This window comes from Atractosteus spatula, chromosome 25 (genome assembly GCF_055471065.1).
Source record: "Atractosteus spatula isolate fAtrSpa1 chromosome 25, fAtrSpa1.hap1, whole genome shotgun sequence".
Taxonomy (NCBI): Eukaryota; Metazoa; Chordata; class Actinopteri; order Semionotiformes; family Lepisosteidae; genus Atractosteus; species Atractosteus spatula.
The window spans coordinates 4158087-4175462 of NC_142730.1; the positions used below are offsets into that span (position 1 = coordinate 4158087).

The 17376-nt window shown below is 41.9% G+C and overlaps 1 protein-coding gene across 1 annotated transcript; it reads left to right on the top strand.

The window, feature by feature from the left end:
- Positions 1–2318: 2318 nt before the first annotated feature.
- On the top strand, positions 2319–16905 carry drd2l (dopamine receptor D2 like). The gene is made up of 7 exons (XM_088905441.1): positions 2319–2628; positions 8202–8311; positions 10044–10180; positions 12570–12769; positions 14334–14420; positions 15509–15824; positions 16709–16905. Exons 1-7 carry the CDS (start codon positions 2326–2328, stop codon positions 16903–16905), a joined length of 1350 nt encoding a protein of 449 aa, XP_088761567.1. The 5' UTR covers positions 2319–2325.
- Positions 16906–17376: the final 471 nt, after the last annotated feature.

Genomic DNA, 17376 nt, shown 5'->3' on the forward strand with positions numbered 1-17376 from the left:
AGTTTCATAATATTCTTGTGCCTATTGGCTGGTACATACTTTGTCATGGACCACTAAGAAAGCACTTCCAACTGTCAGCACTAGAGTAATACCCATTGATTGAATTATTCATGTAGCACCCATGTATAAAAAGGGTGAAAAACATTGTAAAGTAATTATAGACCAACAACTCTTACTCCTTTATGGGTTATGAAAAGGCTAATTAAAACTTGAGAATGTACTAGGGCAAGACAACAGGAGTCTATTTCTAGGCTAGTTATGGTGAGTTTTGTTTAACTAACTTCCTAGAATTCTTTCACCAAGCAACAGCTGTAATTGATACAGAGAATGTGATATGATTTTCAAAAGCCATTTGTTATAATTAATCATAAAATATTATGTCTCAAATTGCAAGTAGTAGATTACTAAACAGGGGTGAATTCTCAGATTAGGGTGATGCCTTTTGTCATTGGTGGAGTACCACAAGGATATGTACTGTATTAAGACCACCTCCTTTCCAAATTGCAAAACAGGTATGAAGCATAAAAATAAGGTTGACTTTTATAATCAAGCATGAAATACCTGCAAAGCACAAAGTCAACTAAAAATTGTGTACAAATCAAAGCAAAATATTGTGCTTTTGTGGTTTAATTATAATCTATTAACTAACAGCTGTGGCTTCTGGTGTTTCATACTACAGTATACACCACTGATTTCTGCACTTTTTGTCTGGTGCATCTGCAGGCTGCTGAAGAGGGCTTGCACAAGCCAAAGAATACAGATTTAAGGAGGATGGTAATGGTAATGGGAGGCACTTCCCCTATCCAGTCATGTCAAAAGATATGATGCTTAGGGTTCCTTCCGGAAATTGTCAGATGTGATTCTGGAAGCCACACTAATTAATGAGAAGGGGGCAAAGGTGCTCTTCCTGTAGTATAACATCCCGTAGCTTCTGTAATCTTGACATCAAGCACTTTTGGAAAACCAGTCAATGCATGCAACACTGTTGTATGTTCAATTTGCAGTTTTTGTATCAAAATGTCTCCCTTCCCTTCCTTTGTCTTCCTGTATAGAAGTATTTATCAAAGGATTGAACTGCCATGAGTCAATATTCATTATCTCTGATTGATGATGTGTAAATGTATTAGTTAGGAGCTAAAGAAAGCATGGCAGGTTAATGCCTATTCACATCTTTAAATGTATAGGAGCTACAATTTAGGGCAGAGATGCAGCTCTTGTACCCTCAAGGATAATGACTGCTGTGTGCCAGAGTCACTCACTTGTTTGCTGATGGCGTAAATCACTGACACTTGAGACTTGCTCTTTCGGAATGTCTTTTTCTGAGCCACATGTGGCCAGGCTTTCTCAGGATCAAACAATGCCATCTCTCCACTTCAATGACAAAAGTGCACTTAGTCATAAAGCTTTGTAACACAGTATTAGTGTTCATTTTCCTGTTATTAGCCAGTGGTTGGTAGTGGTAATGAGTGGCATTCTGTTTTCATCACTTCCATGACGGTACAATTATCCTAGGCGATTAATAAGTGGTGATTAAAAAATTATGCATTGCTGCTTCACTTATATACAGTACACATATAAATCCATCTTTCCTCCCATAGAGAAGTCCCATCAAGGGCCAAAGGTGTTCCTTTCTCAGTCTCGCCTGGGTCATGTCACTAGGCAGTTGTGACCAGATTTCCCCAATGGTATTGGAAAACTGGTGTAGCACTACTGGGGAAAAAGATTGTGATTCATTGACAGGAACTTATCGGTCTTAGACAAACAGCAACCAATATAACTCCCTGGGTATCTACAGGCTTGCAGTGATGCCAGTGATATGCTTCTCCTTCATTCGGTGCTGCAGCTCTTAAATGCCACTGCAAAGCTTAACATGTAGCATGTCAAAAAGATGAATGGCTCAATAAGACGTCAGCTCTTAGGAACCAGACTGCACTTCCTTTTTCACCTGATGTGTGGACGGGTGTCATCACTGAGAGCCTCCACATACAGAAACACAGCAGAAAAACAAGTAGGTACAGACAGGAGAGGAGGAAAAGACAAGGTGACACAGGATGAGACAAAAGGGCAGGAGGCGAGAGCTCCTTGCCCTGATCATCCAGGTTGGAGGATCAAGTTAGGTATGAAGAGGGCTTGCTATTCTGTTATTTTTAGGAACTTTAAATTCTTGTATAGAGAGTCCCTCGGCTGATACTAAAGGTGATTCCAAATCGGTTGAGGGCATTAAAAAAATTGCAAATTCATAATTCAAAAAAGCCGACTAATCTGTTTCTTTCTGTTTCTGTGTGCTACAGTAGGTCATCCTTGCAGGCCAGTAGCAGCAGTGCCATGGCACTGATGGTGCTGGCGGCATTGAATGAGAGCCAGGTGGGCTTCCTGGGAAATGGGACTTCAGGATGGGGAGGCAGTGGGTCCAACAGCACGGAACCAGAGCGCCGTCACCCTTACAATTTCTACGCCATGCTGCTGACACTGCTGATCTTCGTGATTGTCTTTGGCAATGTACTTGTGTGCATGGCTGTGTCCCGGGAAAAGGCCCTGCAGACCACCACCAACTACTTGATTGTCAGCCTTGCTGTGGCAGACCTGCTGGTGGCCACACTGGTGATGCCTTGGGTAGTGTACCTGGAGGTGAGTAAGATGCACAACTAGGATTTGACACCTTCATACACTGTAGCCTAGTGCAACAAAATAGATCCTGGGACCTACTGTCTTGAGTTTACAAGTCTTGATTGTCTTCCACCACATCTTGGATTGGAGCCAACCTACAGTACAGTGCTGAGAAAAAGTGTGTGAAATCCCAATATAATTATTTGGCTTACAATTGTGTTCCATTATATCCTTGTTAATTTGAAACCCATCTTTTCATAAATATTTCAAATTGTAATGTTTTTTGAGATGCAATAGCGTATGCAATAGAAAAAAAATATGAATAAATTAACAATCAAGTGAACCCCTAGTTTACTTAGCACAATTAAGGGGGTATTTAAAATCAGATGCTTTAATAAGTGGTTAACAAATAAACAAGGACTGTGTTTTGGCAGCCCTGTCCAGTATAATATTCTGAAACTTTGTGAGCTTTGTCTTCACCATACAAGTTAGTGGAACCATGACATGACATGAACAAAATTGATCTCAGATGACCTTGGAAAATAGTAGTTGATGCTTATCAGGGTGGAGGGAGGTCACTTGGTGTTTCTGAACATTTTCAGAAGGAAGTAAGTGTGTGCAGAATGAGTACCTACTTACTAAAAGCCATTAATTCCGTGATGGATATGGTCCAGGAGATTATCCTTGATCGTTCATTAGGTTCATCTGTCCCAGGTATAGGTAGATATTAGACAAATACTGTATGTATGGTAACATTTCAACCAACATATCTGAACCTAAATAAAGCTAAACCTAAATAAATAATAAAGCAGGCACATTCTTTAACTTAACGACTAGAAGATATTACTGAGCAGATAAAGGCATTCTATTGAGTTTTAAATTATGTTGATCATAATCAGTTCAAGCAGAAAGCATCCTTTAATGTACTTCCACCAACTGACAGAGATTCAATTAGGTTTGCTTTGATGTAAAAATGGAAAGATAGAAAAATTAGATTTTTGTATAATCATCCCTCTTTTAGGGAGTAGGAAAGATGTGGGGGGTCTCAGTCTCCTCCTTCGTTCCCTCAATATCCTTACGTTGGAGACAGGGGGTCTGTGAAGTTACAGGGGCCACCTGCTGTGTGCAGAGTTAAGTGCTGGTGAGACAGATAAAACATTTTGGGCATCACTTTGACAGAACTATCAGAGCATCTGTAGGAAGCCAAAAGAAACCCGTAGGTCCTACGACTCAGAATTCCTTCAGTGCTCTTTATATTAAATGTTTACAAGGGGATATCAAGGTACAGCTCATTTAAATATAAAAAGGCATAATGCAGCCAGTGAAAGCATGATGAACACTACAGAGAAGAAAAGCAGAAGCACAGTAGAAGAATGAGTAAACTATAAAAATATCATGCTGATATCAAAGGATTTTTTATTAATAGATTCATTTTTTCAAACGTAATCAGTCAAAGTACCGGGCACGGATAAGAGGGTAAAATGACAATAATAAAAATGGTAACAATCTGGAATAAAAAGCATGAAATATAATAAAAACATTAAATCTAAAGGCCGTGTCAAATTAATAATAAAAATATATACAGTATGTGCAATAAAAAATCAACCATGTACCATGGCACATTTACATAAAGTATAATGTGTAAATTCACACAGGGGTTGAGGGAACAAATGGAGACTCGTGATGAGGGAAAGCTTTTTCCAAAACATCACCATCCTTGAAGATGTTGGTCATGTTTAAAACAAAATAAATCAAAGCTGGTACTGTATGGGTTTGATCAGAACACCACAATATCAGATCCAGGCTTCAACGTGATTTCAATGACAAAGCTAAATGAATAATTCAGTTCAAGGAGAAAGCAAACCCTCTGACTTTTAAAGGCCCTGAAGGTGCCACACATACAACTTACTGATCTACTGTCTGAGGAATGAAAGGAAGGCCTGCATCCCTTTCCCTGCTCTCTCTGTAGTACTTCAGTACTCTCCAAGTTTCATCGAAACACTGCATTGATAGAGCAAAGCTTAAATCATCCCTGAGCATTCATACCTCTATCATACCAGCAGAAGTATCCAAAAGACCCTGCCAACAAACAGCATTGTCATAGCAACAAATGCAACACAATTGTACAAAACCTCACTGAGGAATCCAAGGTGGCTGGACTTTATTGTTCTTTTAAATTGTTTCTTAGAATGCAATAAAATGAAACGTGCCAGATTGCAGGAGCTTCGGGAGAGATGTAGATTTTGCACTTTTACTATGAACAATTCCTCATCTTTTCTTTCAAAGAATAATACTATGTTCAGGCAATGAGGTGAGCAGAAACTATGGTATTTGTTTGCTGTACATTATGTGTTTGGTCACCTCTAAATCCACTGTTTGGATGAAAGAATGTCAAAATGATGATACTTATCGAACGAGGCTCTCCTAGGGTTTTCTGATATTGTGCGGAGGTATATAATTATACCTGGACCACTGTCACTAAGCTGCATTAGAGGAAAGTCATTGTCAGATCTCAAGTCTTCTGCAGTGTCTTCTTTCTTTTTCATTTCACTTCTTTTTTCCTGTAGTGGCTTTCGTGTGAATGTATGTCTCATTATGAACTGTTATGAATAATCATGTACAAGGGAATGTAATGGAATTAGGGTTTCAGTCTGCATCCAGGAGCCGGCCTGGGCTGAGGGAGAGTGACAGTGAAAGTGAAAGCTCCAGAAGGACTTCTGTTGAGCCATGAATTCGGATGGTTTACGGGCCTGTGGGACTCATCAAGATAGGGATGCTTGAGAAAATACAGCTTAGGGGAAATTAGGGTTTGTCACTGTATCTTCCAGATGATGGTATCTCCTACAGTAGAGGGTCCCTGGTCACTATAATAGAATGATGGCAATTTGAGATTCTGGCCTAGAGGGAAGAGTGCCAACTACTGCACTCCAAACATCACTAAAAGCAGCAATCTGATTTTCCTTAATGGTGTCCCATCCCAGGACTGTCTCAGAACTTCTTGCAACAAGCCACAGTTCAACCAGAGAATGCAGCTTGAAGTGACCTTTGTAATGCTGGCAATTGGTTAGAGCCCTTATGCTGTCCTGCTGCCAGTCTTTTGGCTTATGCAAGACTTGCAAAGTTGTGAATGAAAAATTAATCTCTCATCAAAAGCACGTGGCAGATGGTTTTGAGTACTGTCTACATGGTGAGAGCAATGATCTCTAATTGTGCCATTCACAGATTCAGCACATTAATAATGAATGGTACATTGGAATGTTTTTTTTCTCCTTCCAGCACTTAATTAGGATGAATCTCATTATGAAGTGTTCAGGGAACAGGGAGGGGAAGGGGGAATGTTGGTAATTAGCAGAACCTCTTCTGATTGATCTTGCACATCGTTTGCACTTGTACAATGATTGCAGTGATAGCTTGTTGTCCGTTCTAAAACATTAGCACAGAATCTGCTGCACAACATCTCTGACATCTTCTTCTCAGAATGTATGGCTTTGTTTCTAAGTTCCCAATTATGGGCTTTCCTACAGGACCTGTTCTAAAAGGTGGCTAGTTACTCCAGTGTTGAAGCAGTAGCAGAGCATAACTGTTATAATAGCACATAAATCAATAAAAGTTTACGAATTGGTGAGGACTGGAGGAGTACATAAGCATTTCGTTGTAGTTGTCAGATGACAGATAAACTGAACTGAACATCTCATATATTTAAAATTAAACAAAGACAAAGCAATCTCATTTAGAGAGCTACTACCCAAGTATTGCCTTCATTATATTTGTCTATAAAAGTGCCGAAGAGTTATCATGTAGCCATCACCAAAGAGCATGATCACTGCATGCCACTGCCTGATGTAAATGGAGGTATCTAATTCCCAGGCCTGGAAAATCAATTTGTAATTAATTCAAAAGAATGCCTAAAGAAAAGTGTGGATCATCTGGAAAGAGACTGTCAATTAAAAAGTTCTGCATTTTTCAGAAATCTTTCTTTTTTCTCTCTGCTCTTTTCCAGTTAATTTCTTTCTGTCTTTTCCTATCTTGTTATTGAGCTTTTCCTTACTCGCTGTGCTGCAATATTAATTTGTAGGCCACTTGCTTCAGTTTGCACTGCCATGTTAACAAGGGTGAACCAAAGCCTCTCTATTCCTTCCATGTGAAGAAGCTCCTGAGAACTAATTATCGTTACAAGATGATGTTTAATTTAGGTCTTTTCAGATGTTCTGTCAGGAATGGTTAAGAGACACAGCTCTTTAGCATACCCCTTAAACATTAACCCCTCTTCCTGCCTTGCAGTCTGCCCCTTGCATGCTTCAGAAAAACCTACAGTGCCATGCCATCAACCTCATGTCTCAAGGGTTACTGTCCCAGTTACTTTAAATCTGCACTTTCTGTACTCTTGTGTTTCTACTTGCCAGCTATAGCTTGCTTGCTTTACTGTTAACTAAGAGCAGAAATACTGTATTTGTAACAGGAGCTGGTCCAGGCTCCCGTGAAGCGTAGTTCAGGACCCTATGCAGACGGTATAATCCGGAAGTAAGTGGAGATGGATATCAGAGGAAGGTACAGCAGGACAGGACGGGTTGACAAACAGGGGGGCGTGATGACGGTGATCCCGGGGCGTGGTTTTGGAAAACAAGTTCAGACAGTCCAAGGGGAAAATCCGGGGTGCAGTCCAAACTCCAAAACCGAGTGATCCATCCAAGATAAGACAGACACGGTTTAAATCAGGAACGGGATCCGGAACAGGGACAGGGGATAAAACCAAAGTAACGAGGCCAGACGCTCCGAGCCCTGGACTCAGATGGTCAGGATGTCGTGATGAAGCCTATGCCGTCGGGTCTCTCCTGGACCCACTGTAGGCGGGCTTCCTGGCGTCCATCTCCCAGTGCTGAGCCCGGAATAGCGAGAGTACCAGGCTTAAATAAGGAGAGGCAGGACTGGGGGCAGGTGCATAAAATCAGGTAAAATACGAAAGAACCTGAGCGCCCTTAAGAGGAGGGATTCTGAATGTGACAGTATTACTTAGTGTAATTCAGTGACCAAGGCTACTGGTTACATCGGTCAAAGAGTCAGAGAGCTGGTTGATTGGAGACTTTCACACTGGCACCACTGTTGAAAGTCCCTGATATCATTTTCCTGTTGAATGAGTGAAACCTAAGAGAAGAAATCAAATGGCAGCCTATTTAAAAAGTCTGGAATTATGATTAAAACAAATTTATTCTCAAACTGCCTATTTCACGGTAGATTTGTTTTTAAGATGTCTATGCACTATTTTGTATTTTCACAACACAAGAAATACTAAGAAGGATCTGGAAAGTTTTATGAAAGTACTGTATGTGACCTTTTAAATTCTAGTGGGATCTCAATGAAAAGAAAGTTTAATTTTTAATACTTATGTATTATCATCCATGTTTGAGTTTGTCACAGGAGACAGCTTTGGGCTGCTGTCTAATTAGACTGTATGTTTTTAAAGAGTTTGTCTTGAAGCAGGAACCGGCAGTCACAGCTCACCTCCTTTTTAAAAACATGGTGGCTGTTTCTCCTTTAGTGTGTCACCTAATATCATATGGCTCGGGTGACTATCCTTCTTTGACTGTGGTTTTTAGGTGGTGGGCGAATGGCGTTTCAGTCTGATCCACTGTGATATCTTCGTCACGCTGGACGTCATGATGTGCACGGCCAGTATCCTCAACCTGTGTGCAATCAGCATTGACAGGTTAGTGTGTGTGTGGGGGGGGGGGGTGGAGGGTTCATAGGTGAGGCTTCTCAGGTCTCCTGTCATTCAGTTTGCAAAGAATTCAAGATGGTACTGTTATGAAATGTCCTTGAAAATCTAGTTACAATGGGGAACATCTGGCTTGTGTTCAGCTTCAAAGCAAGGGGATGTTTGCTGAGATGTAGTGGTCCTCCAGTGATCAAAGCAATCATAAAGTTTACCTTAGTTATTTAAGTTCTGGGTAAATGATTAAATGTCAATCAACAGTCCAGGAAGACGGGATAAAACAGGCAGGTACAGAAGAAGGGGGGGAGGGTGTAAAGAAGGAAAAGGAAGACAAGAGACAGGAGAAGGGGAGGGCATGAGCTACTTGCCCAGATCACCTGGAAAGATCAGTTTGGACCTAATTGGACCTATCCCAGAACTGTAGGTGCAAAGGCAGGGCTGAAAGTGTGTTAGTGTTTTTCCCTCTGAACTGGGCACTGATCCCTTGCAGGACCAGAGAGATCATGGCAGATGTATAATTTGTCTGATACCCAAGGAGCAGGGCTGGAATTAGCCAGGCAGATCTCTGTTGTTAACTTCCCCGGGTGCCTTCAGTCTCACAGTGCTGTTAGTGAGGGATGTGCCACTCCTTCGCTTGGCACCAAAGGAAGTCACTGTGTTTGTATGTTCTAATGTGGGGGTAGGCTGAAGAATCCTGTCTGTACTTCCTCATGCTCTCCATACATGTGGGTACAGTGTCAATTCAATGAGCCAAGATGTACAGATTCACTAAGTGAATTGGGTGGGTATGTACAGTAATATGAAAATGCCAGTTCTGAAATTTTAAAAATCTTTTATTTTTTTAATGCAAATTGTTTTTTATTAAAACAACGTTCCCATAAAATCTAGTCAGCAAGTCTTTGGAAGGTGAGGGAAAACTGGAGCATCCATTAATAACCTACATGCAAACTGCACACAGGCAGAAACCTGCTGTCAGAATCAAACCCAGGTCTCTGCAATACTTCATATATGCAATACTCTGCAGTACTTTTTTCAAATCAATCCTTAGGCATTTAACAAAAGAAATTATTCCCACTACTGAACCAATCATACCTTTTTCCAGATTTGAAGCAGGTGCTGATTTAATAAGACCTGAACTTTTGCCTCTTGAGAACAGTAGCTGCAGCTGAAGTTATTTTCAAATGTCACATTTACAGAATTCTGTTTAATTCAGTTGAACATTTTGAACTTTGCTATATCGAAAAGTAGGCACAATGTTGCAGTGGTTTTGTAAACATGTACACATGAGACCGTGGAAAAGGACAATAAAATACACACCAGATGGTGCTGCACTCGTTCAGTTTGATCAAAACGTGTGTCTACAGTGGGTTACGTGCTTAGGAAGATATAGTAGACAGAGCCGTAAAACTGTTCATTGTTCAAGTGGAAAATATTTTGTTGCCGGGCTTTCTGTTTTCCCCCCACAATCACAGGACATACTGGTAGGTTAACTGTCTTCTGGGAAACTGCCGCTAGTGTGTATGTGCTTGTGTCTGAGTGTGCCCTGCGACAGACTAGCATCCCATCCAGGGTGTATACTGCCTTGCACCTGTTGCTTGCCAGGATAGGCTCCAGCTCCCCTGTGACCCTGTATTGGATCAAGCAGTTAGAAAATGAAGGAAAGGATGTGGAATAAATATCATGGCTCCATTGGCCTCACTTTTCACCACACCAGCTATGCTTTCAGGTACACAGCGGTTGCCATGCCAATGCTGTACAACACCAGATACAGCTCCAAGCGCAGAGTGACGGTGATGATCGCAGTGGTTTGGGTGCTGTCCTTTGCTATCTCTTGCCCCCTGCTGTTTGGGCTCAATAACACAGGCAAGTCATCAACAGATATTTATTTTTTTAATATGTATGTGTCCTAACCCTACTCATTATTCAAATCCTACCTTTGGAGCAGACATACTATAGAGTGCAAAGATGCCTATCAAAGGGGGCTGTATTCATGTGAATAAATCTAATTAAAAGTAATAATGGAAAAGTGAAATATAAATAAGTATTAGATGTGAACAGATTAAGTAGGCTTCTACCAAAATAGGAACTGATCATACTGTGTATATATTTTATGTTGTGTGGGTTCTCTGTATAAAATAACTTTAAAAAAATATCGGCAAACACAATGCCAGGAATGCCAAAGAAAACAAATCAGCAACTCTTAAGTGTATTTATTTAGGTTTTCTCCATTGGAACCCTACTTTTTAAACATGAGGACCTTCGGGTACACTGGAGAGCTGCATGCAGGTAGAATAGAGTTGTAGGCAAGGGAGTGTAGCAGGCCAGGATTCCAAACTGAGATAGCAGGTGGGCAGCCAGGCAGGCAGGCAGCATTCGCAGAGCTGCAGTCATGCCTCCAAGGTGAAGACAGGCAGAAGCACAAAGTAGTATGGCCAAGAAGGAAACAAGTCAAAGCACTGGAGAAGATTAGACAAGGTCGGGCAATTTGGGTCTCATAAAGGGAACATAACAAAGCAAGGGGGAGATCCAGGTTGAGAGCAAAAGCCAGAGCAAAGTTAGAGAATACAGAGGTTCAGCGTCCAAATTCTATATCAGAGCCCAGAGCAGAGCCAGAGCAGCGCTTGAGTGTCCCTGAATCACCTGGGGCGGCGAGATGTTAATTGCCTCCAGGTGGTCCAGGTTTCCCATCCATTAGTGACTATGGCGTTCATTAATGAATCCAATCAAGCCCATACTTGTAGTCTCCTTGATGATCCCCATGCAAGCCTGACCTTTTCTCCAAGAGAGTTAGCTCATTATTCCAGAAATTCAAGTCTCTGATCCAAATCTATTATTGCAAAGCTGTTCATTTAAAAATGAATGTCCGCTTTGTGGTTAAACCACTGGTCAAATGGGTAAGTTATTTTCCTGCATTTCATCATTGAATGAACAGTTCCATTGATTTTGTAGCAGCAGACTTGTCTTGCATAGTGCATGTCATTTCACAGCATGTATAGGACAGCTGAATCATACTGTATACAGCTCTCTTAATTATACAAGATCTATATCCTCCAATGTAGCAGTAGCATGTTAAATGAATGATCTCTAAACTTGACCTTTGTGGTATATTTCCTGTTATCAGAACTCTTGAGTTACTGTTCTCCCTCCAACAGCATGCCCCTCTTATAAATCATTAGAATTTCAATAGCCCTGTGGCCTCCTGCATGACCATTTCCTGACAAGCGTATCTCACTGATGTGAAATGAGTCACCACAGAGCCCCTTGCTTTGCTCAGCAACACGGGATTAAATTGGGCCAAGAGCCTCCTTCAACCACAGTGAGTCAAAACAACAATCCATGGGTTTATTTATGCCATACATTCCCAGTTTTTCAGTAGTTTGTCATGCACTGACATTCAGATGCTAATTAGTCGTCCCAAAATGGTATTGAGAAGAATAAGGAGCTGAGACTTTTTAAAGCCCCTGAGGACCCAATAAGCCTGATAGGTTTTTTATACAGTATCACACCAAAAACCAAAAAATGTTCACAAAATCATACTTATCTCATGCTGTTAAACATTACAACAGTTACAGTACAACTGATATATCCAGAAGACTGTCTTCCAGTAACACTAAAACATTACTCCCAACTGTTCATTTACCATAATCAAAACACAAATTCCAAGTTGCTATGGCAAATATTGTAACCAAAAATACATTTTGGTTAGCTCTTGTAAAAACAAAAAGCCTTGTGCTGTCTGCAGGTGTCACTACTTTTAGTGTGGGGTCACATTTGTTTAGTAATCTTCAGAGAACAATTAATTCAGACATGTAGGACACTCACTACAATCATGAAATTATAGTATTGTATTGAATGCACAGTTCAAATGTTCACTAACATCATGTAGTGAGAGTATGTTGCTTCAGTGTTTTTATTAAAACATATACAGCACGATCTCAATATTAACTATAAGTAAGCTTGTGAGGTCGTAGTGCGAGAGATAGGATCACAGAAAAAGAACAGTGCTAACAGGCAACCTACTTTTGAAGTCTGAATTCAATTGCCCTGAAGAGTAAGCTTGAACAAAATGGCATGATTAGGAATGGATAAGGGTTATCATCAACATCTACTGCATTTCCTTTTTCTCACGGTACCTACAATGGAAAAGAAAACACAGTATTTTAAAATGGTCAGTACTGACAAAAATACATATGTATAATGGAGCACAAGCCTTACACTCCACACACATACTCAGTTCTCTTTTCTGTTTCAGCTACAAGAGATGTAACCAAGTGTAGCATTGCTAACCCGGCCTTCGTGGTCTACTCCTCCATCGTGTCCTTCTACGTTCCCTTCATCATCACGCTGCTGGTGTACGTGCAGATCTACGTGGTGCTGCGGCGGCGCCGGAAGAGGGTGGCCACCCGCAGGAACAGCTCCGGAGCCGAGGCGGAGCAGCAGCCACCCAGAAAGGTACTCCTGGTGTCACCCATCCCCTCAGCCATCCAGCCATCCATTTTCTAACTGTCTAATCCAGTACAGGCTCACAGGGGAGGCAGAGCCTATCCCAGCAAGCAATGGGAGCAAGACAGGATACACCCTGGACAGGATGCCTAGTCCATCACAAGGCACACAGAGACACAAACATGCACACATCACACCAGGGCGTTTTCCCAGAAACCCATTAACCTACCAGCATATCCTTGGACTGGGAGGAACAGAAGAACTCGGAGGAAACCCACACAAACACACGAGGGACATACTGTACAAACTCTACAGAGACAGCACCCCAGGTCCAGAATTGAACACGGGACCCCATGGCTACGAGGAAGCACTACTAACCGCTACCCCACTGTGCCCCCCTACTGCTGTTCCTTCGTCATTATATTCGTTATAGTCCTCAAGAGATGTTGATGAGAATATGGTGGAGTAGAGGCAGTGTGGGCTTGCAGAAAACAAGTGAGCTGAGGGTCACTATTTTGCATTTGTTCACATTAGACACGTTTTTCGTAAGTGTGTATGGAATATGAACAGGGCTGTGTTGTACAGAGTGGCCCACTTCCTGCTGTCATTAGCAATGTCCTCATGCTGGAAGTTTGCTTCTAGCAATTTTTTCCAGATCCCTGATGAAATCAAGTGTGGTGATGGCTCTCACATGCACAGATGTAGTTTTATGTTTGTGGTGCCTCCTGATTAGGGGAACTAAACAGTTGTCAAGAGGCTGCCTTTGCCTCTGGCTGCTTCTTCAAAAGTTTGTAACCCCTTAAACACTGTGTACATACAGCAGTATAAATGCATAGTTCACTTAAAGGTTACATTTCTGACTGGAACATTTATTTTAATGTTAGGACAAGAGGTATTGTAAGAATAAAGTTTGGGGTAGGGGGCAGTTTTAGGGTGATGGTTAGACCTGGAACATGCTTTTAATTTTTAAATAAAACATGTTTTTGCAATAAACACATATACTGCCGTGTTGGATTCACACTGCAAGCTGAACTGCACAGTTCAAAGCAGCATATCTCTGAAGAGTAGGATGTGTGGTCTGTCTGAGGCATGCCTGCTGAACATAAGCACTTCTAGACCTTCATTTCTAATTGACCCTCATTTTGCTACTATTAGTATGGGAATCATGCTGGTTTGTCACAGGTTGTTTTGATCGCTGGTGATTGAAATTCTGAAGGCTGTTTGGAGAATTGAAGCTGCTTCAGTATTCATCACCCCTGAGGGGGAACTGAAATGGGATTGTCATATCGTCAGCACTGGCTGCACTTTTTAAAAAAAACTTTAAGCTCTTTCTCCTCAAACCCTTTTTTGCATACAGAAGGCATAATCTGCTGGCACATTAAATAAATCACTGAAGCCTAAATAGCCTTGCTGTCTTTATCCGTTAAAGGGTCTGTTTAGAGACTGACTTACTAGATACAAGATAAAAATCTAAAAAAGCCTCTACTGTAGTATCAAACTGATGTTCGGACCAAAACTAGTAAAACGTCACAGTTAATGGCCACAGCTCAATGTGTTTTTTTCCTGCCTCCAGAACAAATGCACCCATCCAGAGGATGTAAAGCTGTGCACTCTGATCGTGAAGTCTAACAACAGCTTTGCACCTAATAGGAAAAAAGTGGTGAGTCATCGGGGTCATAGTTCATCATCTCATTAAAATGCCAATTGAAGAACTGCCAGGGTTTTATTAAATACCCCTCAGGCTGTTGTTCATAGCCAAACTAAAAATAAACAGGAATAGTCCGATTTTTCCTTCACCATTTCTGTACTTTGTGGTGTACGTCCTAGGCCATTTCAGGAATTTTTCTAGATGGACAATGTCATATTATTAAATGCCGTTGTCTTTGTGTGTCAAATGCTTATGTGTTTTGAGCATTAAGAACTGTATTTTCCAGTTGCAAACATCTAACAGAACGCGGGTTAAAAATAAGCAAGAAAATGTGTCATTTGGTGTTAACAAAAAAGCTTTCCATGTGACAGTAGTAGTAGAAATATTTTTCAGAAATGAACAAAGTACTGTAAATACACTGGTTAATGTATAGTCTAGTAGGAATGACTGATCAGCCTAAATTGTCTCCAGGGAGCTTCTTAACAGGCCTGAATATTAAAATGGTCTTTGAGCTGAAGCAAATTAACATGTAAATTAGATGTCACACCTCTGCTAAGATGAATGTTGTTGCCTAATTACCAAGTATAGCAAGTAAGCTACACTGACCACCTGTTCAGAGTGAGTGAGAAGCTCATTGGTGCCACTGATTGGTTCTTGGAATCAGTGTGTAAAAAAGGTAATACAGTATAGACAAAAAAGTATTGTGATTATTATTATAAATATTGCTCCTGTAACTGTCAATGTCAGTTTGCCATGGTACCGAGAGATGCATAAACTGTGACAAAGCATGACAAAGCATGACCTGTCTTGTGGTTCATCAAGGCACATTTTTATTGTGAAACTTGTGATGTGTACCTGCTGTCTTGTAAAAGTTTCTGAAGCTGTATCTTGAATTATATTACATCCATCTGTATCCTACTGCTTAGGATTTATACTCCAATCTGATGGAGGCAGATGGAGGCTCTGGGATCTTTTGAAACTAATATTGACTTCATTTACATTTACGTTCTCTTCCGCATCTTCTACATGCTCCTCTATTTAGTATTGTACTGTATCTTTTTTGCTTTTATCTGCAAGTTTATAATGTACCTCCCTATCAGACTTTGGTGAAGGAGGCTGTGGTCCACCCTGCGGATTCAGACCGGGTTCGATTTCTGGCCCAGCCTGAGAGGACTCGGCCAAAGGGGCCGCCGTTGGGGTCCCAGTCAGTCTCGCCAGCCCCCTCCCGGCCCCTGCCCAGTGCTGGAGCCCTGCCAGCCCTTGCTCCCAGCCTGCATGGCCACCCCAAACTGAAGAGGGCATTTGAGGTGCCTCGGGTCGCTGGGGAGGACAAAGGCACCTTCAAATCCACAGCCAAGGGACGTCTGTCACAGCAGAAGGAGAAGAAAGCCACTCAAATGCTGGCCATCGTATTAGGTAGGTGAGCTGTCCCCAGCTCTTAGACTACAAAGTGTCTCACAGGCTCATCCAAGGAGCTCAGTCAAGTTCCTGTAGCACTGTAAAACAGTAGGGTGTCAAAGAAAGTTCCCACTTTTCTGGCTCAAGTGTTGCTCTATAGTGCTGCTGGCAGAGAATGGCAGCTGTGTGCCTCCCAAATAACATCTGGAGATCAGTATTACTGTGAGATGAAAAGCTCCATTAAAATACAAGAAATTCATTAACTGCTCACCAGCCCTCTATACTAGCTATTAGCTGATACTGTATTTCTGAGCAGGCAACCAATCATCAGCCATGATCTGCAATAAAAGATAGATCAGGATAACAGAGATTTTATCTCAGTTCAATTTGTCAAATGGTACTTTCTCATTACTAATTGGTGGCATCAAAGTAAGTTATAATAATAATTGCTTACACTTATATAGCGCTTTTCTGGACACTCCTCTCAAAGCGCCTTACAGGTAATGGGGATCCCCTCCACAACCACCAGTGTGCAGCCCTACCTGGATGATGCAATGGCAGCCATAGTGCACCAGAACACTCCCCACACATCAGCTATCAGTGGGGAGGAGGGCAGAGTAATGAAGCCAGTTCACAGATGGGGATTATTAGGAGGCCATGATTGGTAAGGGCCAATGGGAAATTTGGCCAGGACGCCGGGGTTACACCCCTACTCTTTTCGAGACCCCCTGCTGCTCTCACTAACACCTCTTCCAGAAGCAACCTTAGTTTTTCCCAGGAGGTCTCCCATCTAGGTACTGAGCAGGCTCACACCTGCTGAGCTAAAGTTGCAAGAAATTATTACTTTGTATCTAAGGAAGGTGAGGAAAACAGACCCCATCACACTCTCTGTTTCCCTCCAGGAGTCTTCATCATCTGCTGGCTGCCCTTTTTCATCACTCACATCCTGCGGGTGCACTGCCTGCGCTGCTACATCTCCCCCGAGCTCTACAGCATCGTCACCTGGCTGGGCTACGTCAACAGCGCCGTCAATCCCATCATCTACACCACCTTCAACGTGGAGTTCCGCAAGGCCTTCATGAAGATCCTGCACTGCTGATGACCGGAGAGGTGATCCCCCCGCGCCTATGCTTGCCTGCTGCCAAGGCAGCCTGCTGAATGACCCCAGGGGCAGCACGTGGAGCTGGAGACGGGCTGTTTGTCCTGTTGCGTACAGATGTTCTCTCTTTCCACTGGCCCAGTGGTTATTGGTTAGGCTAGCTCCAGAGAGGGCCTGGAGTTTTCAAAAGCTCGGAAGTCCAATTCACACAGAAAGTGCTCTGTCCGCTGCGCAGTTTCTACAGTTATGCTCTTGGTGGATTAAGCTGTGATAAAGTTATGTGGCCTGGTGTTGCTTGAGTACAAGTCACATAATGCTGCTTCAAAGACCTTTGCATCCTGTACCAGGCATTTTAGTGTTCCCTGGAGGAAACCTGAAAGGAAATCAACTTTTAATATTGCATAAGAAAAAACACTGGGAGAATGGACTTCATTTAATAATGCCTCAGAATGAGATGTGTGTGGTTTACTC

Coding starts and splice junctions, on each gene's coding strand:
- drd2l (XM_088905441.1), top strand. CDS start 2,326: ATGGCACTGATGGTGCTGGCGGCATTGAATGAGAGCCAGGTGGGCTTC. Junction 8,312..10,043: donor TGTGCAATCAGCATTGACAG/GTTAGTGTGTGT, acceptor CTATGCTTTCAG/GTACACAGCGGTTGCCATGC. Junction 15,825..16,708: donor AATGCTGGCCATCGTATTAG/GTAGGTGAGCTG, acceptor GTTTCCCTCCAG/GAGTCTTCATCATCTGCTGG.